This window comes from Poeciliopsis prolifica, unplaced genomic scaffold (assembly GCF_027474105.1).
Source record: "Poeciliopsis prolifica strain line A6 unplaced genomic scaffold, Auburn_PproV2 SCAFFOLD017, whole genome shotgun sequence".
Classification (NCBI taxonomy): domain Eukaryota; kingdom Metazoa; phylum Chordata; class Actinopteri; order Cyprinodontiformes; family Poeciliidae; genus Poeciliopsis; species Poeciliopsis prolifica.
This window is the reverse complement of record NW_026562392.1, coordinates 8,813,141-8,834,708: the sequence shown is the minus strand read 5'-3', so window position 1 is coordinate 8,834,708 and position 21,568 is coordinate 8,813,141. Positions and strand designations below refer to the sequence as shown.

Below are 21,568 nucleotides of genomic sequence, written 5' to 3'. Positions count from 1 at the left end.
TAATTAAAAAAAATCCTTAATCCATATTTAAGGTCAAAATAGGGTACCAACCAACAAGGAATAAGAAACATAAGGAATGTTTTCATAAATATAGTTTAATCTAATTGTCCTAATCGAGGTAGATTTCTTTGTAACTACACAGTTTATTTAATTTAAACATCCTCCATTAAACAAACAAACTAAAAAAATATTTAAAGACGTTACCTCTCAAAACAAATCTAAATTTCAAAGGTGTTTCTCATAGCTTTCATTATATCTTGCAGAATTATAATCAATCAGGAAGAGTGCTTCACAGAGCCCTATTAACAGGCCACAGACATACACACACTTGCACGAACACACCCACACGTCCAGTAACAGCAAGTGGCCAGGGGAGGCGATAATACTGAATTGATGGTGACTCCAGAAATAGCAACTTGTGCATCATCACCTTCCACCAGTCGGGGCTTATAACTCACAGCCTCTCCCACCTCCGCCTCCTTTGTTTTATGCTGTGTGTCTTTTCCCTTTTGCTGCCCATTTCTTTCTCACCCTCATTTTCACACACACGATCTCCTCTTGTCCCCTGGGATGATGACTCAGACTCAGTGACTGCATAAATCTCAATTTGAACAGCTGTAGGAACAAGAGTGGAGTGAGGCTATGAAAGAAATCCTATTAGATCATTCTTTACATTAGTGTATTTTTTCCCCAGTGGGAGAATTTTATTTGTGGCTTAATATACTTTCCCTTTGGGGTGAAACTGTGAAAAAAGATGGTGAATGAAATATGCAGTGCAGTAGTTTTTACTCAAATGCCAAGCGCTCTGAATCACACCTAATTGGTGATATAGTAACTGTCTGTATGGGTCTGATCAGGTCATGTTGAGGACACATGGATGCTTTTCTAAGATGTTATATAGTCAGAATATAGTTGTCATTTGTTTCTGCTGCAATCTTTCTACACTCTTCATATTAACTTCAAGTTTTTAATGAAATTAAATGGCTTGCTGACAAGGAGTATTAAAATGAAGATACTTTTGAGATTATGGTAATTATTAGAAGACGGGATAACAAATCAGGTACTTGATTGAATTCCAATTATAGATAACACACTACGGCACTATTAAGGAAACTTAGCTTGACTTGAGTTTCTTTTCCTTTTTCTTTTTTATTTTTTTTTATGAAATACACATTTGCACAACCATAGAAATTATTTCTTTAATATTTGCATATGGTGGTACTTGGAAAAAAGCAGATGGTACAATGAAGAAATAGGACTCCTCCAAAAAAGTGTCAACATTAGTGAAACTCAGCAGTCACACACTGGCCATGAAATATGAAAATCAATCATTAACATGAGTCAAAAAATATATATTTTCTTGTTTTATGCAGTTTTATTCTTCAGATATCTGGCAAATATAAATAAGTAAATAAATAGATTTTATTCTTTGACTATACAGTGAGGATGTAGCAATAATACAAGATTGTCAGACCATGTTGGCTGTTTAGATGCCTACAGGAGTTCACAAAGTTTATGTTCATCATAATGTTAACATCATCTTTCTCAAAACTAATAGACCTAACAGATTGTTTCATGAAACAAAGCACCTTAAGAATTAACCATATTCATTAATATGCAAAATAAATATCACAATACAGTAGCTTTCATTGGTTTAGCTGTGTCTGTAGAAGTTAATCAAAGGCATTGAAAGACTTTATCTGCTTATAGTTATGAACTTTTCTTTTTGAAAACTCAATGGGAATCTCAAAGCACAGTTCCATTAATTGTGGTATTATTTTTCTTTTTTATTATTCCTGTCTGCAAATGCTGATTTTAGTTTTAGAGTTTCCTTTTCTCTTTCTTCGCTAATCTCTCTCTTTATTTTCCGGCTCTACTTGAGTTTCTACCTTCCCACTCCCCTCTCTGTTAATCTTCTCTTCGTTTCCTTCCTCAATGGGAGCCTCATCTTTTAATTTGATGACATCTTCCTCCTGGTTACTGGTCCTGCTGCTGCTTCTAGTAGCTCCGCTTCCTTTTTTCTCGTTATCCGACTGAGTCTCGTCAGGCATGTTGCCGTTTTCTGTCTCCTTTCGTGCCTCCCCCGTGTCTGCTTCATTACTGTGGCCATTGCAGCTTTCCTCTCCATTACCTCCAGCTCTCTCTTGCTTATCTTCTTCTGTATCATCGTCTTGCTCTTTCTTAGCCTCAGAGGATGTAGTTGAATCTTCTTTTAGCTCTTTATTGTCCTGGGGCTTATCATCAACGGGAGTGCTAGTGGACGCCTGATCCTCAATATTAACCTCAGTCTTACTCTCTTCTATGACCTCTTCCTTCACTTTAACTTCCCCCACCTTCTGCTCATTTATTGCAGTACCTTCTCCTTCTTTTTCATTATTTTGCTCATCAGCTTCCTTCTTCTCCTCTTCTTCTTTTGCAACATTTGTGTCTTGGATCTGGTCCTTGTCATCTTTGCTCGTGGGTCCATCTGTTTCTGTGGCGTTTTCTGAACAGGGTTCCTCTTCAGTATTTTCACTGTCCTCTTTTGAAGTCCTTTGGCCATCGGATGCATCAGATTTCTGTAACACAGAAATGTGAGAATTTTGTTAGAAAGACGTGTCTCAAAATCATTTCTATTAAAAGATGGTGGAAGTACAAGGGTTGCAAATATATGTCTAAAATAATTTGAGAAAAACAATGTAAGATGACTCTAATTTAGCAAAACCAATGAACCAAATAAATTTACCAACACATCCATTTTCACTGGATCAATAGAATTGATTTTTTACATTCATACCTCTTCAGATCTCTGATCTTGGGAGGTTTTGCGCTCTGTGTTTTCACTGTCAGCCTGTGGTTCTCTGTCATCTGGAAACAGAAAGAAAGACCAAAGGCGTGACTCTAATTGTAAAAAAAAATTAAAGGACCCTTACATGGACTTAAAAGCATATATTTCTGTGTCTTACATCACACACACGCACACACACACACACACACACGCACACACACACGCACACACACACACACACACACACACACACACACACACACCCACACACACACACACACACACACACACACACACCAGACACACACACACACACACACACACACACACACACACACACACACACATAATGTCTTGTTTCATTAGGACTGACCATGAATCTCAGATAATGAGTCACTTTTCACATCGGTTGATATTATCTCTAGTGTGAAATTAGGTTGCTGTGATAAACGATGGATTATTTTTTAAGGCTTTACAGGCATTTTTACTAACGGTACCAGTTAAGTTGACTGACACTGAAAAAAAAAATGGACTACATAAAGTTTCTAAGAAATCAACAGCTCTTTAAAAGTGAAATGTAATGTCACTAGTATTGTTTTTTTATGTGAATAATTATAGTCATGTCAGTTGTCAAAACCCAAGCTTATTATTCTGTTCCAAGTTCAAGCTTGTTTTTATGCTCTCTGCTCAGAATTTTAAAACCGGATAAATACATTTCCCAAGTTTCCCCAATTTAATTATTTTCATGCATCCATAAAATCCAAAAATAAGAAAGCTTTTGTTCACCCTCCAGTGAGATAATTGTTACACTTGTTATCCTCTCATTTCACTGCTGTGCTGTTAGACTTGAGCAAACAGCACAATGCTGACACCTTGTGGACAATGAGAAAAAAAAATACAAAAACATTAAAGATGATCTCACTGCAAGAATCAAAACAGAGTGAGTGCATATCCATTCATATTCTTGCTTTTAATTAAAGTGTTGTCTCTTTGCAGGTTGGCATACAGTACATTGCATTAGATGTTATTCTAGCTGTTGCCATATAACGTGAAGAGGACACATTTATACAAAAAAAAAAAAAAAAAACATTCAAAATCAACACTGCGGTGTAAGTCCTGTCAATTAAATGAAGATCGTATACAGCAGCTCAATAACTCCTCATTTCTACTGAACCAGTCAGCCCAGCAAAGAAGGTTTGCCAATGTGCAAAATTAATATATCACTTTTCAGCTTGCATGTGATCATGCTCATCAAAGGCTCTGGAATTGTTGCTGCTGAATATCATAGGATGAACTCAACTCTACGCTCTGATAAACAACATAATTACACACTTGTTCTCAAACACTGGATGAGACTAAACTTTCCAAACAGAAATAAGCTGAAAAAAAAAAACCCAAAACAAAACAGAAGAGAGTAATTAATGTCTTTAATATTAGTTTTCCTTTCTAGAGAAAGCTGTTAAGGAAGAAAAATGACTCGGGTAGAGATTAGAAGGGTTTATGGAGACATTTAATGCATTTAAAATGCAAAACTGATTGAAGTTTAGCCATGGTGGAAGATGAAACGTTATGGTAATAATAGTGGACCCTTTTTAAGAATATTTTATGGAAATTACTTGCATTCATTAGGAGCTAGGGCCAGGCGGCTGAGAGAGGAGCTGTAAGCAGAGGATGAGCTGCCATGACTCTAAACAACTTAACGTAATTTGAGAAGGAAGAGGCTCAGCCTCATGAAAATGCTAAATCAAATAGAAAACAACATTTAAAATATCAGCTTCTTACTCTCGATTGAATGTAAGTACGTCTGAAATCTGGTGCTGCAAATATTCAGACCGCTTCATGGTTAAGGTAACGTATGAGACTGTGAAACTTTTATTTATTATTCCATTGTCATCCAAACGCATGCATATATTTAATTTACACACAACTGGCTCAAAAACAGATCGCACCCACAATTCTGGTTTAAAGCCAAAGCTCATCCATCAGCAAGGATGGAGATGTAAGTGGGTGTAATTGCGTGCACAAATGGCTCTTGCAGCCATTATCCAAGAATAAAAAGTTGTAAATGTTTGTTGTTTAAAAGAATCACAGCAAAACAGAACACAACTGGAGATGAAATGATAGAGTTGGAAGAGATCCTCTCACTGTTTAAGGAGGAGACTCCATCTTTGCTTACACACACGTTATGTTTTTTTAGATCACTGCATCTGTTTTTGTTGTCGATGAAATTTGCGTTCAGTTCAGTGGGTTGTAGTTATTGATCTCATTATGAAAAAATCTGAGAAATACTTTGTTGTGAGATAAGGCTTCAGTGATCTGTTTGACTCAAAATATGAAGCGCAAGAGCCTGAAAAATCCCTTCTAAATCCAAGAAACACACAAAACACAACAGTTTCAAACCGGTCCTGCTAACAAGTACAAACCGACACATAAAAATGTGCTTGTTGCATGTCACATTATTTATCTGGATAATTAAGTTATTTAATTAAAATGGTGTAATAAAAAATAAAATAAAATAAAATAAAAACGTTTTTGACTTTTATGAAACATGACAAATTATAAACCTGAGTAAACTAAGATAATTGTGAGATGGGTAATAATGTGTAGACAAAAGCTGATTTTCAAAACAACATTTGAGATTATTACACACACACGCACATGCACGCACACGCACGCACACACACATGCAATGTCTCCATAAACCCTTGCAAAGTTCAGTTCCCTGGTCCCAAAGCTCATTCACCTCAGAGAAAAGGTTGCAGAAACCCCATGGGGCTTTAGAGAAGCTCTTTTAAACATCTTGTTTGTTTTACTTTAAAACAGCCAATTATCATTCAAGCAGCTCCTCTGGAGCTTGGTGTATATATGTATGTACATCTATACATTCACAATACAATAAATAATATGTTTCAACTGCATTTATGTTTTTTTTTTTTGTTTTTTTTTCCAGTATGAATCAGAATAAATACATACATGCATCAGTATATTTAATTTCATATCGATAGTAATGTGCAGCCTTGTGTTGAGATAGCTCTGACATTAAATCAAAGCCTAACAATGTGGCTGGCAGACAGGCAGAGTCGTATTTGTAAAGGTCATGGCTTCAGCTTAAACAATTCATTCAAGATGTTCTTTCTCTCACCGTTTTCTTTTTTGTTTTCCTCACAGTTCCTTAAACACTGGGCCATTCAGGTTTTTACCTAAATGGCCTGCTTGCTTTCGGATACTCAAGTATGAAATACTTCTACATTACCATGTGTTTAACTGCCTCAAAGAAAATAAACAAGCATAAAAGATGTTTAAAACATGGTTTGAAACAACACAACTTTTTGTACTTATAATCATTGGGCATTTTGATGCCGTTTTCCTCTGATGCATATTTGAAAGGCCAAGAGTGAATGCAACACAGTGGATTGCACATGCAAACTGCACTAAAAAAATATACATTAATTCAAGTCAAAACTTCGACTAGGCCATTCTAACACACAAATACGCATTGTTCCTGAAGTTTCACTCACTCTCAGGACTTTTGCAGTTTTGAGCTGTTTTTGTTCACCCTGATCACGGAAAGGATCCCCACAGGATGCTGCTGTCACCACTGTGTTTCAGAAGGGAACAGTGCGCTCAAGGTATAAGCGTGGTAACTAATTGCTTTTACTCAGATACATTTATTTGAGTGACGTTTTTTGGAAAAACAAAATGCTTTTAGGAGTCCTAATGGGGACTCCTAAAAGCATTAACACATATAAATGTCACTAATTTTACATTTTCATGTAAAAAACATGCACCATTTTCTTCATCTTTGGTTGTAAAATGATCATATCTGTAAATGCTGGCGAGGTATTGATATTTCTTGCATGTCACTTCAACTCACAACATTGAACACAAATCCTCAAACCAAAGCGTTTTCAAATGACTTCTGAAGATTCTACACAACCAACAGATTCCCCCAAATGTCAGCTTTTTACTTACGTAATGCAGACAGTATGTCAAAGTGCTTTTGATGTCTTGTGCTGATTCAAGCGTCACATAAACTAATGCTTCTATCACAGCCGCTCAGATGGGCCCCACCAAAAAAATGGGTCATGCATGCTAGACTGGAGACAACAGAATGTGTTAATTTTTCAGCCCTGAAAAAAATGTAGTCGAGCAAACAGATACTGTATGTATGGTGACAGGAACAATTCCCCAACAAGAAATTTTGTAACACAAGAGAAAAACATTACATCTGTCGGTACCGGACTTCCTTTTTCTTATACAGATCCAGCAAACCGACACAAACCTACATGCAGCAATCTTCATCTCTCTCTCCCATTCGACTTGCGAACAATACAATACAATGTTTTTATTCTGGGGTTTTTTTTAAGATGACTTCAGAAATGACAGGATTGGTAAGTGGTAAAACAGGAGTAACGTGCATCCTTGGTGAATCTGAACTGCTGCACTCAAAAGATGGAGAACGCCTGATGCCTGAAAGGAAGGCAACAGGCTATTCACAGCATGAGGTTTTGTGCAAACTCAGAGACCTCAAGGGTTCAGCCGAAGCATTTACAGCAGGTTACTAGGGTTACTGGGAGATCTCCATCTTACATTTGTGAAATGAAAGACATACAGAAGAATACCTACAAGGACAACTCAATAGGCATCAAAACTGTTCTGAGAGACTTATATACACTACATCAACACTGTGAGGAAGTAATACTATAGTTGTACAAAACACAATAGATTAGAATTTCTATGATGCCATGATGCTTTGGTTAACTTCGGGCTGCAGTGAATCTAAAAATCTAGACGCGGTTACTGGTGTCAAGGCACACAAGTCTTAAATAAAGTTGTGGGTCTCTTTCACAAAGCGTTTCCATTCTAAACCTTCTAAAGTAGCTAAACAGATTTGAATTGGAATGCATGTAATTGAATTATGCTTTTTGCTGTGATGATCGGAGGGCATGTTTCTCACTATGAATTGAATCTACTGTATGTGTCTTGTAAAGTCCCTCAGAGGTTTGATTTCAATTCAATTAAAAATTTAACTGAATGTATGACACGTTTCAAGGAGCATGTCAGCAGCTAACTCACATCAATGTGCAATCAGTGTTTTACAGCAGAACAAATATTTGTTGATTTTTGTTATTTTAATATATTCAAGATAGATTTTCTAAAACATTTTCTTTATTAGTATAAACATTTTGTGTAACTACTTTGACACTGCGGTATTTCAGCCTTTCAAAGTGTCTTGATTTTTGATAAATTTAAGGCAAGAAAATATTAGTAATGCCTATACAAAATGCTACTTTTGTTCTTAATGAAACATAACAAACCCGGGATTGTAACTTGCCATCATCCACCTTTGGTTTTGCATAAAAGTGTAGAAGCAACTATCAGCACAGTTCTTCATCTCTTTTTATTTTAATTTTTTTGCATTTCCCATCTTTCCACATGTGCAGACCTGTTTGTCAGTCCATCCCAACCAAAGCTCAACACTCTTTTGTTGATTCCCAGAGAAGCAATTTGGCCCCAGCAAGGGATATAAGCAAGTAAAACTCTGCTTTGATGACTCTAAATGGAGTGATTATCCAAATGAAAGGCAATTACCCAAACCCCACCCATCACCTCAACCTTTCAATATCGCTTCGTGCCCTTTTTCCTCGGCACTCGCTCTCCATGAACCCAGGCTATTCATCATATTTGCTATTCGATTCCATCTATGTTCCGCTTTCTTCCTCTCTGCTTCTATAATCTTGTCCTATTAGTCCCTCTACTTCAACCCTCTCTTTTATCTTCCGCTCTTCACCTTTTTCAGATACATCCTTTTCTCTTTTTAGGCTCCTCTCTCCAAGCTCACTCCTCATACTTGTACTCCTTCCCTCTTCTCAAGGGAGCCATTAACTGAATTGGTCACAGGGGCCCTTAAGTAAGGGAACACTGGTAAACATCCCATTTCTATTCTGGGGTCAGAAACAACTGCTAATTGCCTCTGTCCAAATTGAGCATGAATGTGTTTTTGAAAACATAACGGCAAACACAGGCCAAGTTGGATCAATAATTTGCCTCATTTGGATGAGGCTTTTGCACCTGTGTTGACACACGCACATACATGCACACGCACGCACACACACAGTGTGTTGGTAAAGCTTCTTGTTTGTTACAGTCAGTTCACATTCAATCTATGACCTTTACTGATTGAGTTCTCGCACCGCCGCTACACCCCTTGTCCTCGCTGTCACTCTCCAGTATCATCACTCCAACGAAGCAGAAAAAGTCAAAGCCTTTACGGCGCAGCGTACCGAGACTGCTGGAGTCGTACTCGCCAGCAGGTGACAGACCGTGACTAATTGGAAACAGTGTGCAAACAGTGTAATCAGAACTGTGACGATGATGATGATGATAATAATAATAATAATGGAGGAACTGGGTTCCTGTCTAAGAAAGAAATTCAAATAATTTACTTACATGCACACATAGAGATCACACGGTCACGTAAGAACAGAAGGTTTATATCTCTTCCTCAATCGACGCCCACTCAGAAGCAAATTTACAACAATATGTGATGATCTCATGTGACCGTTTCATGTTTCAGGTCTGAAGTGTGCTTTTTCATGATGTGTTCTTTCCAAACAATGTGCTAACTTCATAATCCTGTTATTTAATGTATTGTAAACTCTGAAGGAAAACCTCATACATTTTACATTTATTCCACACGGAGTGGCATATTTCAGACATTCATGTCTGCTACTAAACTAAAAGTGGAAAATAAAATAGTCTGATTGAATGTCAGGTAGGGAGAAAAAACGTTGCGTACCACTCAAAGAAATGACCTTATTTATGATTTGAGGTGCAGCCCTATATTGAAACAAAAATAGACTGTAGTAATTTATAAAACTGCATAAACATCACTGTAAAATTGCTTTACCTTGACAGTAATTTAAAAAGAGAATCTTAACCTACAGTTCTAATAAAAAGTCAATCAGAACCATGGATAGAGACAGAAAAAAAAATCCTCAAAGACGCTGCGATCTTGCTACAAAACTAAACAAATAAAAGCAAATTAGTATATCTTGTTAACATGACAGCCATTGTAAGAGACTTAAAAGGTTAAACAATAACCTTTTAAGTCAATGTGTGTGTGTGTGTCTGAGGAAGCAAAATGCTTCCAAATGAGTCAAGCCACCCTGTCACATGCCTGATCTTGTTTTCATGCTCTGTTTTCTAAATACGATTTTGCTCAATGTCATCCAATGTGACCAATAATGTAACATGATTGTCTGTTGCTCTAGTTCGATGTCCCAAAAGATGGATTTTTAGGGTGACATTATTGTGGAAAAAATGATGCGTGTGCGGACCGAAGTGAGCAAACAGCAGACAGATGTTTCTCAGTCCTCCCTTTCGATTCAAAATGCCAGCTCCCCAAAAACAAATTCTTCACCCTTCTCTGTACTTCTGGTGTCGGCCGAAAAGAGAAAAAAATAAATAAATAAATGACACCATCAGGTAATAGATGATGTAATGCTTCAAGCAGCAGGAGTTTAATTATTGGTTCCCTGCACTGTGGAAAAAAACATCCTTGTGATCTGCCACATTTTATTAACCGAAAAAAATCTGTTCAAGAAGAACAAATGCTTTTAATTGTTATAAGTGACTCGTGATAACAAAAAGTTAAAAACAAAAATACATTCTTCTTTTTTTTTTTCTTTCTTTCTTTCTTTCCTTCTTTGTCCAGGACTTTACACCATGTTGTTCACAAGCCCGAAGAATGATGTAATGTGTTGTTTGGTCAAAGTCACCATCCAAGCCAGATCAATTTTAAAGTCTGTGTTTTGCAGAGCAACAGTGCCACTTAGTGGCCATGCAGTCATGCAGCAAGTTGCATAAGCTCTAAAAGAAAGACAAATTACATCATACTGCCTTCAATATATCTCACTTCAGCAGCTTTGACTGCACTAATTTATTACTGTTACATACACATATACATTTGGTGTTAATAAGAAATTATTAATGCCTCCAATAAATGCTACATATGGTCATTAATATATTTTGAAGTGATTTGATTTAACAATGTGAGCACATACAGAAGGTATTTCTGTAGACACAAACAATCATGATTTGTTCCTATAATTGCAGATTTGCTGATGCAACACAGCTGCTGTCATTCACATGCTGCTGCTTCAAAACCATAATAACCACAAGACCACCTTTAGGCTAGCGAGTATAAATACATTTAATCCTTTCTTAGACTAATGTATTCTTTTTTTCTGTTGTCAACGTGCGTTACCGTTATCTGGTGAGTCGGCCGTGATGCTTTGTCCACTTTTCTTGTTCCTGAGCGCGAGCAGCCTCGCCTGGGACATTTCTCTTACAGCAGAGCTCAGGTGTTCCTTGTTGTTGCCGCAGTGGTTTGGAGGAGAGGCTTTGGAATCCCCATCTCCACTGTCGCTGGAACGAATTGTGGATTTACTCTGAGGCACAGGAAAATCAAACTGGTTGGTAAGTAGAAAAAACTCAGGACTAGATTTAAAGTCCTGCATAGTTTTCCACAATACAGGTAAGGACTTTAGGATTTTGTAAAATGAAGATGTTTCCACCAAACATGACATCATAAAACCTGATAGTGGTCAGCACTTACATTTCCACTCCGTTTTGAGAATCGATAGATGGGTGGTAAAGAATGAGCCTTCATTCTGAAAAATAAAAAAACAACATGAATAATCTATTTTAATTAATCTATAGTCATATTTAGTTGAATTTGTTTTCATAAAAAAAAGATCAAAATCAAACGGGGGCCTAATAAAATTTTGTTAGTATGATAGAGACTCTAATGTTTGGAGATGACTAAGTCTGTTTCGCTGCCATTCATGCACTTTAGAAAAAAGAGTATTTATTTATTCTCTCATGTCAAACATTAACATTTTATGTATTATTTGCACACGTGGAATGAATAAGATAATACATTTTTGCTACAATAACTTATTTTTATGATCATAAGCATAAAACACAGGCATTAACGTAAAATGTTAATTCAAATGCAGCAAAAAACTATCTGAAATATCTTATCATTTTCCAGTTGTTTAAAGATTTTAATGTATACGAAGAATATATGGTGCATGTATGGAGAAAGTATTGTTTTAGCTTGAATTCAGGCACATTTCATAAACTGCTCTGAATTTCTCAAACTGCATATTGCATAATTTTATGAAGAAGAAGGTGATCTCTAATAAGGAATTATTAAAATGTGTTCAGAAAAGGGGTTTAAACTAACACTAAGTGGATAAAAATGTTAAATTTAATTCAAATGCAATTGTGAAACTGCACAGATTGAACATTTGATCAAGTAATGTTCATGGATTTTTTGCAGCGCACAGTTTACCCTCTGATCCTTCTTGTTCCTTTGGGCCTAGAGAAGAGAAGGTCACTGTATGGAAGCTTCTTAAATCTCTCTCTGCCCACAGCCACGTAAAGCTGCCCGCACTCCAGCTTACTCCCATCAGTCACCTGATGGCCTTCATAGGTGTAGAGACTATGGAGCAAAAACGGAGGACAACCCCTTTTTGTTTCAACTAACAGTGAAAGGTACACAACATTTTTTTTTTAAGTTTTCATATTCCCACAAAAAGTTGTTTGCATGACAGCAATGATAGACGTGGATCCACACAAGACAATATAGAGAGACGGAAAATCCATTTATGCAATCTTTGTTTACCTTCGTACACCCCCCAGGACTCGCAAGCCCATCTTTTCTGTAATCATTTCTAGTATTCGTTCAAACTGGTCCATCATCCTCTGGTGGATCAGCAGTCTCATTGCAGGGTTCAACATATCACCGTTTGCGACGACACTATCCAAAAGAACACACACAATGCAACAGAGATTTTCTATGCTTCTATGTAATGTCAAGGGCAAACGATCCAAAAAGAGTCAGAGAGTGGAGGTGCTCTACTTACAATATTATGCATGGTTCTTTGATGGGTTTTAGAAATCGTGCCGACACAATGATTCGATTTTGTGGGAGTGGTCTGGCCTGAGAAGAGAGAGAGACAAGTACTAAAACATTTTAGGCTGCATGTCAAAGCATAATCCCATCTGAGCTAGTATAAAAATAGGCAAGGGTTTAGAATAATATTCCTATAAAGACTCTAAATCTAATGAATACAAAGAGGATAGTATTGTCCAGTGACTTTAAACTTGCTTGTTCAAAACTACAGGGAGATGAAGCCACAACTGGGAAAGGTTTCCAATTATAGGTGGAACTGCACTTTGTACTGAAGACAATAGTCATATAAACAAAAACACTAAATTAACTCCAAATGGCAAGTTCTTTCTTTTGCTTAAAGAACAAAAAAAGAAAAAAAAAACAGACTAATAATTATGTCTTGGATTAATTTGGCACCAAATAAATAAGTCCTTTGAGATCCTTTGAGATTGCACAGCAAAAAAACAAAAAATAAAAATAAAAAAATATGCTGCCAAGTTGACAAATTGTTTCAGACCAAACATTTTGGAGAAAAATGCAAATAAACTCCCACACAAACCAATTTTTGTCTTTTCTGTTAAAAAATAAAAATAAATAAACTTGAGAAACAGACAGCACCCACTTAATTCTAGCCAGCAACAAAGCAAGGTTTTTGTAAGATGATCGTGTCTGTTGTAATGTACCTGCCATCTTAGAAGTTCATATTCAAAGTCAAAATCTATGCAGAGGGTAGATTATGTTGCTATCTGAGAACAGCTTTAACAAAATGCCACACTTGTATTTTTCACCAGAGGATTTTGTTTTCACATACCAAAAAATCTAATCTTTTACACAGTATCTAGATAGAATTACATTAAGTTTTTATCTTTATGGACACAACTTTGGTACATAAAAAGTACTTTTTGCAGAATGCTAATAAACTCTTAAAACCTCAGCATTTTCTGCAATAAGAAAATTACAATTTTGAATCTCATTATTTACAGTCCCCTTATAATAACGGCAGAGTGGTTACAAAAGAAAATTATGTGATCTTTTGGAAACACCTATTTCAAGGGCATAGTCTTATTCAGCACAGGAAAGCAGTACCTGTATTCAAACAATAATAAATTGGCCTGACACTATGAGAAACATCCTTAAGGCATTGTGCTTTGGAGAGTACTGTAGTTTCAAATTAGTGTTTTGAATGTACATGACAAACTCCCTGGGGTCTGTAGACCCAAGCAGAACAAGCTTGCTTTCATTAGTCCCTAAAAAATGTCACCATGTCTCTGTGGGTCAGTCAATGGCCCCTTTCAGATGTTTTCGTTCTGTGAACTCTACGACTCCCAATCAATTGTAAGTTCCCAACATGAAATGGGGGTGGAAATCACTCCACCGACATTACACCTCTGATCCACCTTTGTGATGTAGCCATCAGCCTTTAACCACTACGAAGTGTGAGGAGTCACAGCGGATTGTGGAGTGAGTGTGAAGTGATGATAGCTACGAAAGCAAGCAAAGAGAAGCAGCTGGGGTCTGTGGTGTGCGAGGATAATGGACGAGTCGCATGGTTTTCCAGAGTCCGTTTGATCCGAGCAATATGTCGCTCCGCACACTCTGCTGCTGATAGGAAAATGTTGATGATGTTGCACAACATGCGCACGTGTTTCAAGCACTGAATGGATTTAAGAAGTCGGCAGGAGGATTGTGACATAAACTCCTACAAATGGTCAAAGTATAAACAACGTTTCTTAAGTTTTCCTCAATCATGCTGTGTGAGCACTCAGGGACTGTGATATCAGCAGGCTGACCTGTGTGACATGAAGTGACAAAGTGATTTGCGATGGTAGATTCACTAGTTCTGTTTACTGCAGAACTACAATCTGAAAGGGGCTAATTTGCTGAGACTCTTTGGCTTCATATTGTCGTCTATTAAAGCTTTTGGTTTCTCTCTCTGATGGGTATTTTCTAACACTATCTGTTTGAGTTTGGTTTTAACATTTTTATTTTTATTTATTTTTTTATTATTTGTATCCTAGTACCGTATTATTTTCTGCACACCTTCTTATGCTTCCCCTTTTCCCAATAATGATTTTAATGAAAATTTGCTGTATTCTGAACAATTTCTGAAGCAACCTGATTTACTCATATATTTGAACAATGCAATACAACCTTTACCTTGAACACATGCCCTTGTGTTTGACACTTGTTTTGTCACAGAATGAATGATACTGATTGAACTTGACCCTTAGTTTTTGGACATGATACTTTTAATGAATGATTTACTTACATGGAATGATGCTACAACTATTGGGTTTCTATTACTCTACTATGCATACTGGTAAATCATTTGCCAGATAGTAATATAAAATCTATCAAAAAATAGTGATTAATGTTTGTAAAATGGTGTTGGACTGCAGTTAGTTTGAACCAAACCTGAAAGAAAACAGAACCTAATATGAAGGTATGGGTTTGGTATGATACAAACTGCATGTTCTTTCCTGAATAAAAGTCATATCAGAAACCTATTCAAGGTCTCTGCTACTTGGATAGAGGGACATCAGGTGAACAATTAAAATACATGAACCCGAGAGCAGTGTGACTTTTAGCTGCTCCAGTTTAGGCTGTGACTTTATAGCAGGTGATTAAAGATGCATTAAAAGAGGGACGATTATGATACATCAATAATGCATGGCTACTGAGACAACAGCAAAGTGTTTCTTCATGAACAACAGAGGGTGGAATGCTTTACATCACACTTTGACTAAAATATCTTCATTAAATGCTCTTTGTGTATCTTACATGTAATCATAGATTTAAGTGTTTAAAACACAAGTTACAGAAATTATTTCTTTAGGAGCACATGATATTTTTTTGCACCCTTGAAAGGTCCAGGTATGCAGCTCTGCCACTGCAGAAGTTGAACAGTGTCTTATGACCAGATCTGTTTACTTACTGCTAGAAACATGAGGAGATGATTGGTGCCTCACACCTACAGTAAAGTAAACAATAACATTAAGATGAACATGCTGTAAAACTAGGTTACTGTGTCACAGTAACCTAGTGAGGTTTTGATCACTCAATCGGCCTTTTGAAGTAATTGTTCTTGCACCATGTTCCAATACAAAAAGGTCAAATGAAAACATAATTCATTGATGGATGAGGAGGTTCTAATCCTGCAGCAGAGGTACACTGTTTTAATTCAGCTGGCAGGAATTTCCCCTCTCTATTGAATGCGGACAGAAAGTGCTGCCTTACCTGAGCCGGCAGTGTCTGCATCATCCTCTTCTTCCGGGTCCCAATATCGAGATAACTTGGAAGACAGCATGTAGAGAAGTGAAGATGAGTTAATCATACACCCCATTGTGATGAATTAGTGAATGTATGTCACAAATACTCAGTGGGTCGTCAGACATTACTGAAAACTGCAACATGGAGTGGGAGATGCTAATATCTATCATATCATCCCAGGTCTTGCAACTATAACTTGTATCTGTGGTATAAGGACAGCATAAAGATATGAGTGGTAAGAATATTTACAGTCGGTATGCATCTGTTGGTACATCAACAACAGTAGATCTAGAGATTGTTTCTATCCATGTAGAGATGGTCTTCATGATTAAATGTATACTATAAGTATACAGCTTATAGTTTGACATTAAGTATATTTCAAGGTAGAAATAGTCAAATAAATTAAATTCAGATTATGAAAGAGGAAGAATTGCAAAGCAGCATTTTTTGTCTATTATCTGTTCCATATTGTTTTGAAAGTGTGCAATCCTGTTTAATACCTTGGACATTGTTTATCTATTGACCTTAAGGGACAATGTGGACATTAAAAGGCAGCAGCTTACAAAATAATATGTTGATACGCAAATTCAGTATGTATCCCCAGACCACAAAAGATTGAACTTTTTATAGCAATGCCCATTAATGAAGATGTCACAGAGATGAAACTCACTGTAGAGTCTAATGATAAAATATGATCGCTTCTAAAGATGCTCAAATGCAGTGGCTCACGTCAAATGTTTGTATTTTTGTGTTGTAGTTCTGTCTCATGGTGCACATTTATGTACACATATCTTAGTTACCCTAAATACAGCAATGGCAGCACACAGTGGCATTACACACGGTTAGCCAAAGTGTAGTTCTGTAGCAGAGAATACCCATATCTTAAAGTTTAAAATAAATAGAAAATAAAAATATACAATGTCAAGCATATTCTCCGTTCGGCTTTACCAAGAGTAAGTCACTCTGGTTATGGGGTTCTGATACATTTGCAAACATTCAGATAATTAAAACTAGAAATTAAAAAAAAGTTGTGATAACTTTTTAACATACAAGATGAGTGGAGAGATAAAAAAGCTAATAGAATTAAATAAAATATATATCCATGCATGAGTGCATTAAAAACTTCCCACATTAAGACCCATGTGACAGGAATCACACCCAAGACCTCCTTAGTGCTTACAACTTTGTCACCAGTTAGTTATCTTTAAACACAATATATCTCTGAGCATTAAAGGAATAAATCTTTTTCACAACTTAGCCAACATCTAACTTACAACTCTAAAATGACAATATAATTTCATGTTATGTAATTATGATGATCTAAAACCTGTGATTTAGACCATGAATTCAGAGAGCTAAAAAAAAAATGCTCGTTTTTATATAGTTGCTCTCTTCTGTTTATTTTGTCCTGTGCTCTAGGTTTTTATGTGTTTGGAGTACAATATTAACAAACCTGAGCAAATGTCTGCAAGAAACAGATTCAAAAAGAAAATACACATTAAGATCCTGTATGCCTTACGTCTAGAATGACCAGCATATAATCAGTACTGAAGACTATTCGCATAACTCCTTATGCTTCCATATTAAATTCTAATGGCTACTTAAATGTGCGGATCTAATTATCTTATCCATAAGTCCACTTATTTTTAGGCCAATGCTTCTCTTCAGGCCTGATCTCATCAAGCTGTGACTCAGCACTCAGCAAACTGTTGAGTCACAGAACATTTTAATACCCGGATTCAGTCAGCAGGTCTGAATGCTGAGCGTCTGGATGCATTGTTGCTTATCCCTACAATGACTGTGAAACCCAGTTTTTATAATCAAGGATCTCAAGTCCTGATATTTCGCTGAAATTTGAAGGGCGCGCGCGCGCGCTACGCACCATGGCGGAAACGTCACACCGGGTCATCCATGACTACAGCATGCACGAGACATTTGATTCTTTGCGTCTTTCTTACTCAAGCTTTTTGAATTTCTCTTTCCCCGCTGCGACGTACTGCTCCCCGCTCTGCAGGCTCTCCATGCAGTCCACCTTGTGGCCCCCTCTCGGCGTGTAGATGTTCCTCACCGCCCCGAACGGAGCCTGTATCCCGCCGGTCACCTCTCGCAGCAGCGTCTCGAAGTTACCCACTCTCTTCTCGTTGATAACTATCCGTCGCGCCTCGTAGTAAGGGTCTCCGTTCCGGAACATGAACACGTTTTTCACCACGGGCTGCGAGAGAAAGTTTGGCTTCTCCGAACCCATTTCTGCGCTGGGGAAACAACAACAACAACAAAAGCGCGACTGGGAAAGAAACCCGTTAAGATAGAGTCATAACCCTCTGCTCCCCGCTGTGAACCGAGAGTCTGCGTGTCATGACAATGTAATCAGAGCTGATCCATCCTTGCCAGATCTTTACGGTTTGGTGGAGGTGAGGCGGTCGAGCAGGAAAACGCACAGCGCAGGTATCCAGACAGCGCTTTGAGCGCTCAGTCAGGGAGAGTTTGCTTCTTTAAAAGTAACGTCAAGTCTTCGAAATATTACTTCGATGTTGAAAAATATCAAAAGTATCTTGTTCACTGCAGAGGACTGATTCTCCGTGCTGCGCCACAAGTGGTTGTTCAGCTGCAGCTTCCTCTGCTCTGTGACCCAGGTGTCTTGGGAGCTCATCTGCTGGGACATGTCTTCGGGAACACGTTGTTCTGTCACCGATTGGATGGAACTTTCTAATCATCAAGTGGCCAATTATGAGCCAGTGGGCAAAAGACTCAACTATTCAACATTGGTGACAGTGTGCTCCTGTAAATAATAAAAAAGTGCAATTGGAGGGATAAGAGAGATGATCTGGGATCCAAGCGGATGTGCAAGACCTGAGTATGTCCCTTGCAGCCATGTGAGAAGATAATTGGACACCCAGGGACCTGAAACCAGAGGGTTCCCAGTTACATCCCGAAAGTGCGACAAAAAACATGTTTGTTTTGTGAACTTTATTTATGTTGCGCAACAACAGTAAGAACACTGTGTCCTTTGGCTTCCCCTCATTGTCAAAAGGAATATGGAGGCCTTCAAAAGTCAGCAAAATGTATAAGGAGCATTAAGTGTCTCGGTTGTTGGTTTTATCCAAAGGTCTCAAATTGATATTTTTGCATGGATAGTAGCTTCCAACTATGTGACCTAAAAACTGCTGTATTGAGAATAAATAGATGAATAAATAAATAAATCACAGTTTGAAAGTGACATATCAATCCCTCTGCAGGTTCACTTTAACACAATGAGGATTAGTTTTTGAGCCTCCAAAAATTGGTTAAAATGACCAGATGAAATGCAGATTAGGGGATAATATGAAGAATTGTTATGGTGCGCTCTGAAGTCAGATCTTCTGTGACCCTGAGGAAGAAAATCTGACTTTCGCGGTCAGAAAGTCAGAGGTCACCGAGTGCAATATGACAGCCATGCATGCTAAATCTAGTGAAAGTTGCAGGTGTGCTGTGTGCATAATTATTAGACAAGTGGGTATTTTAACCTGATCCTTATTCTTGGGCATATTGTTTTCCAACTGCAAGCTGGATAAACTTGAATGCTTTATGGATTTAAGCAAATACTGTGTGTCTGTGTAATGAGGGAAGATGAGGCCTAAGGAGGTGAACACGCTACATCGAGGTTTGCATAATTATTAGGCAGCTTCATTTCTTTTGGGCAAATACATAAAAAAAGAGATTTACCTGACTGAAAAATAAAAATAAATAAATAGAAAATCTCTCAAACAGATGAAGCATTCACAAAAATTAAAATGTTAGGTTGTGATCACAGAACCTTTTTAATGCAAATAGTCAAAAATCTACATACCTTTCTTCAGTATTTGGGACCATGGCCTGTTAAGCCATGGCCTTTTATCAGATTTTATGAGTATGTTTTCCTCTTCTCTGTAGCTTGCTGGAATTTTGTCCGACTCGTCCCGAGAGAAATGACGTAACCAAATTAGGTTTGTATGTCTTTGTTTGCAAACATTTTTTTCCCCTTTAATCAGACATTTTATGTGAAATTGAGAAACTGGACCAAAGAAAGTCCACATTCCTCTTGTGGTTTTCTTTTGATTCATGCCACTCAAGCACATGCATTATTCAAGATGCGCTTCGTAATGGATCCACAAGTTTATCTCAAACTAACTTAGATTAAGTAAATGAATGAATCAATCATATGCTTATTAAGCCGTGACATGCAAAACTGGGCATTCCCAAAGTTTTTAAAGGCATAATCTATTCAAAGTTCTGACTTTGAACAAAGTAATATCTATTTGACCAGAAGAGGGCGGTGTATACCAAATAAAGTAAGCATAAGGAAGCTATGTTTGATGTCTCAATTTACCACTTTGTAAGTGCGTTTTGTGACGCACTAAAACAATTAATGTAATGTTTTAATCTATCAGTGCTCTCTCAATTACAAACCATGTACAGTCCAGTCCAGTCGTCCAATCACTAGATTTTGGCAACAGTTTCAAAATCCTGGTATATATTATTGCTAATATTTAATTGGTAACAATGTGCCCCAATTTGCTGGTTGCTGAAGGTGTCTGTCCTCATTGACACAATCTCAAGACAAAAAGAATAACCTACGCCGCAACTGCAAATAAAGTTGCATTTCCTTCTGCTACTCCTTGTGACTATATTTTCAGTTTCAACATCAAAGGCAAGACATGAAATTATACATAATTGTTTTGTTTATTGGGTGCGATAATGGCACCTTTTAAACCATATCCATTGATGGGCTAAATTGCCTTGCAATTGCTCTGGGCTGACAACATTTGAAAAATTCTCACAGCAACTCACTGTGCAATTCTCACTGTGTTTTAAGACTGTCAACAAACAGAGCCAAGGTCGAGTCACACACGTCCTGTTGAGCGCATCCTCAATATCATCCTCATCATACAGAAAGTGTATTATAGTGTAGCAGATGTTACTATGTCGACTAAAACCAAACCTACTTTCAACAGATTTGATTGTGCAGGTTGCACTCTTCAAGAGCTGAAACTAGAAACAGGGCACAGTGAATTGTTGCTGTGGAAGACCAGGAGTGATGACATGAATGTAAATATTTGATCAAAATATTTTTTACTGAGAAAAGTACCAATGCATTTTTGAAGAGACTATGTACATTTGTCTGCTTGTTGTAAATTGCAGCATAGGGTTTTGATTTTGCTGGAGTTTGTAATATAAGGAGTTTGTAAGATGAGCGATTGTTGGTCATGCTTAGAAAAAAATTTAAATGCCCAATGATTGATATTTTTTTTTTTTTTATCCAACTGAAAACCGACAGACCAAAAAAAAAAAAAAAAACGTGTATGAAACAGACACGTCTGAAGGCCACATGATTGATGTTTCAATTCAGAGAGCGAGAGACAGTTTCAGCATGAATCAATGATCCTAAAACATATACTTTCTGTATGCTCAAAGCTGGTGCAATGAATTATTTCACTGTAATCAGGCTTTACAGTTCAATATCAATCATTTAGCTTTAGTTGTTTACTTATAAACTTTTAGGAAGCCATTAGAATGTGACACACATAGGCCACAAAGACTACATATTTTAT

General features: G+C 37.2%; 1 protein-coding gene across 1 annotated transcript; it reads right to left on the bottom strand.

Moving 5' to 3' along the window:
* Positions 1-1,200: 1,200 nt before the first annotated feature.
* Positions 1,201-18,592, bottom strand: LOC129367404 (doublecortin domain-containing protein 2-like). Its single transcript, XM_055041788.1, has 9 exons — positions 17,960-18,592; positions 15,969-16,023; positions 12,703-12,779; positions 12,462-12,596; positions 12,129-12,278; positions 11,388-11,442; positions 11,037-11,220; positions 2,777-2,847; positions 1,201-2,558 (listed from the first exon to the last, which is right to left on the bottom strand). Exons 1-9 carry the CDS (start codon positions 18,244-18,246, stop codon positions 1,848-1,850), a joined length of 1,725 nt encoding a protein of 574 aa, XP_054897763.1. The 5' UTR covers positions 18,247-18,592; the 3' UTR covers positions 1,201-1,847.
* Between the last annotated feature and the right edge of the window lie 2,976 nt (positions 18,593-21,568).

Bases quoted from the DNA above. Each gene is read 5' to 3' on its own strand.
- LOC129367404 (XM_055041788.1), bottom strand. From the start codon at position 18,246: ATGGGTTCGGAGAAGCCAAACTTTCTCTCGCAGCCCGTGGTGAAAAAC. The intron at 12,279-12,461 runs GTAAACAAAGAT...TTTGCTCCATAG, and splicing joins GTCCTGGGGGGTGTACGAAG to TCTCTACACCTATGAAGGCC. The intron at 11,221-11,387 runs GTAAGTGCTGAC...CCTGTGCCTCAG, and splicing joins TCTCAAAACGGAGTGGAAAT to AGTAAATCCACAATTCGTTC.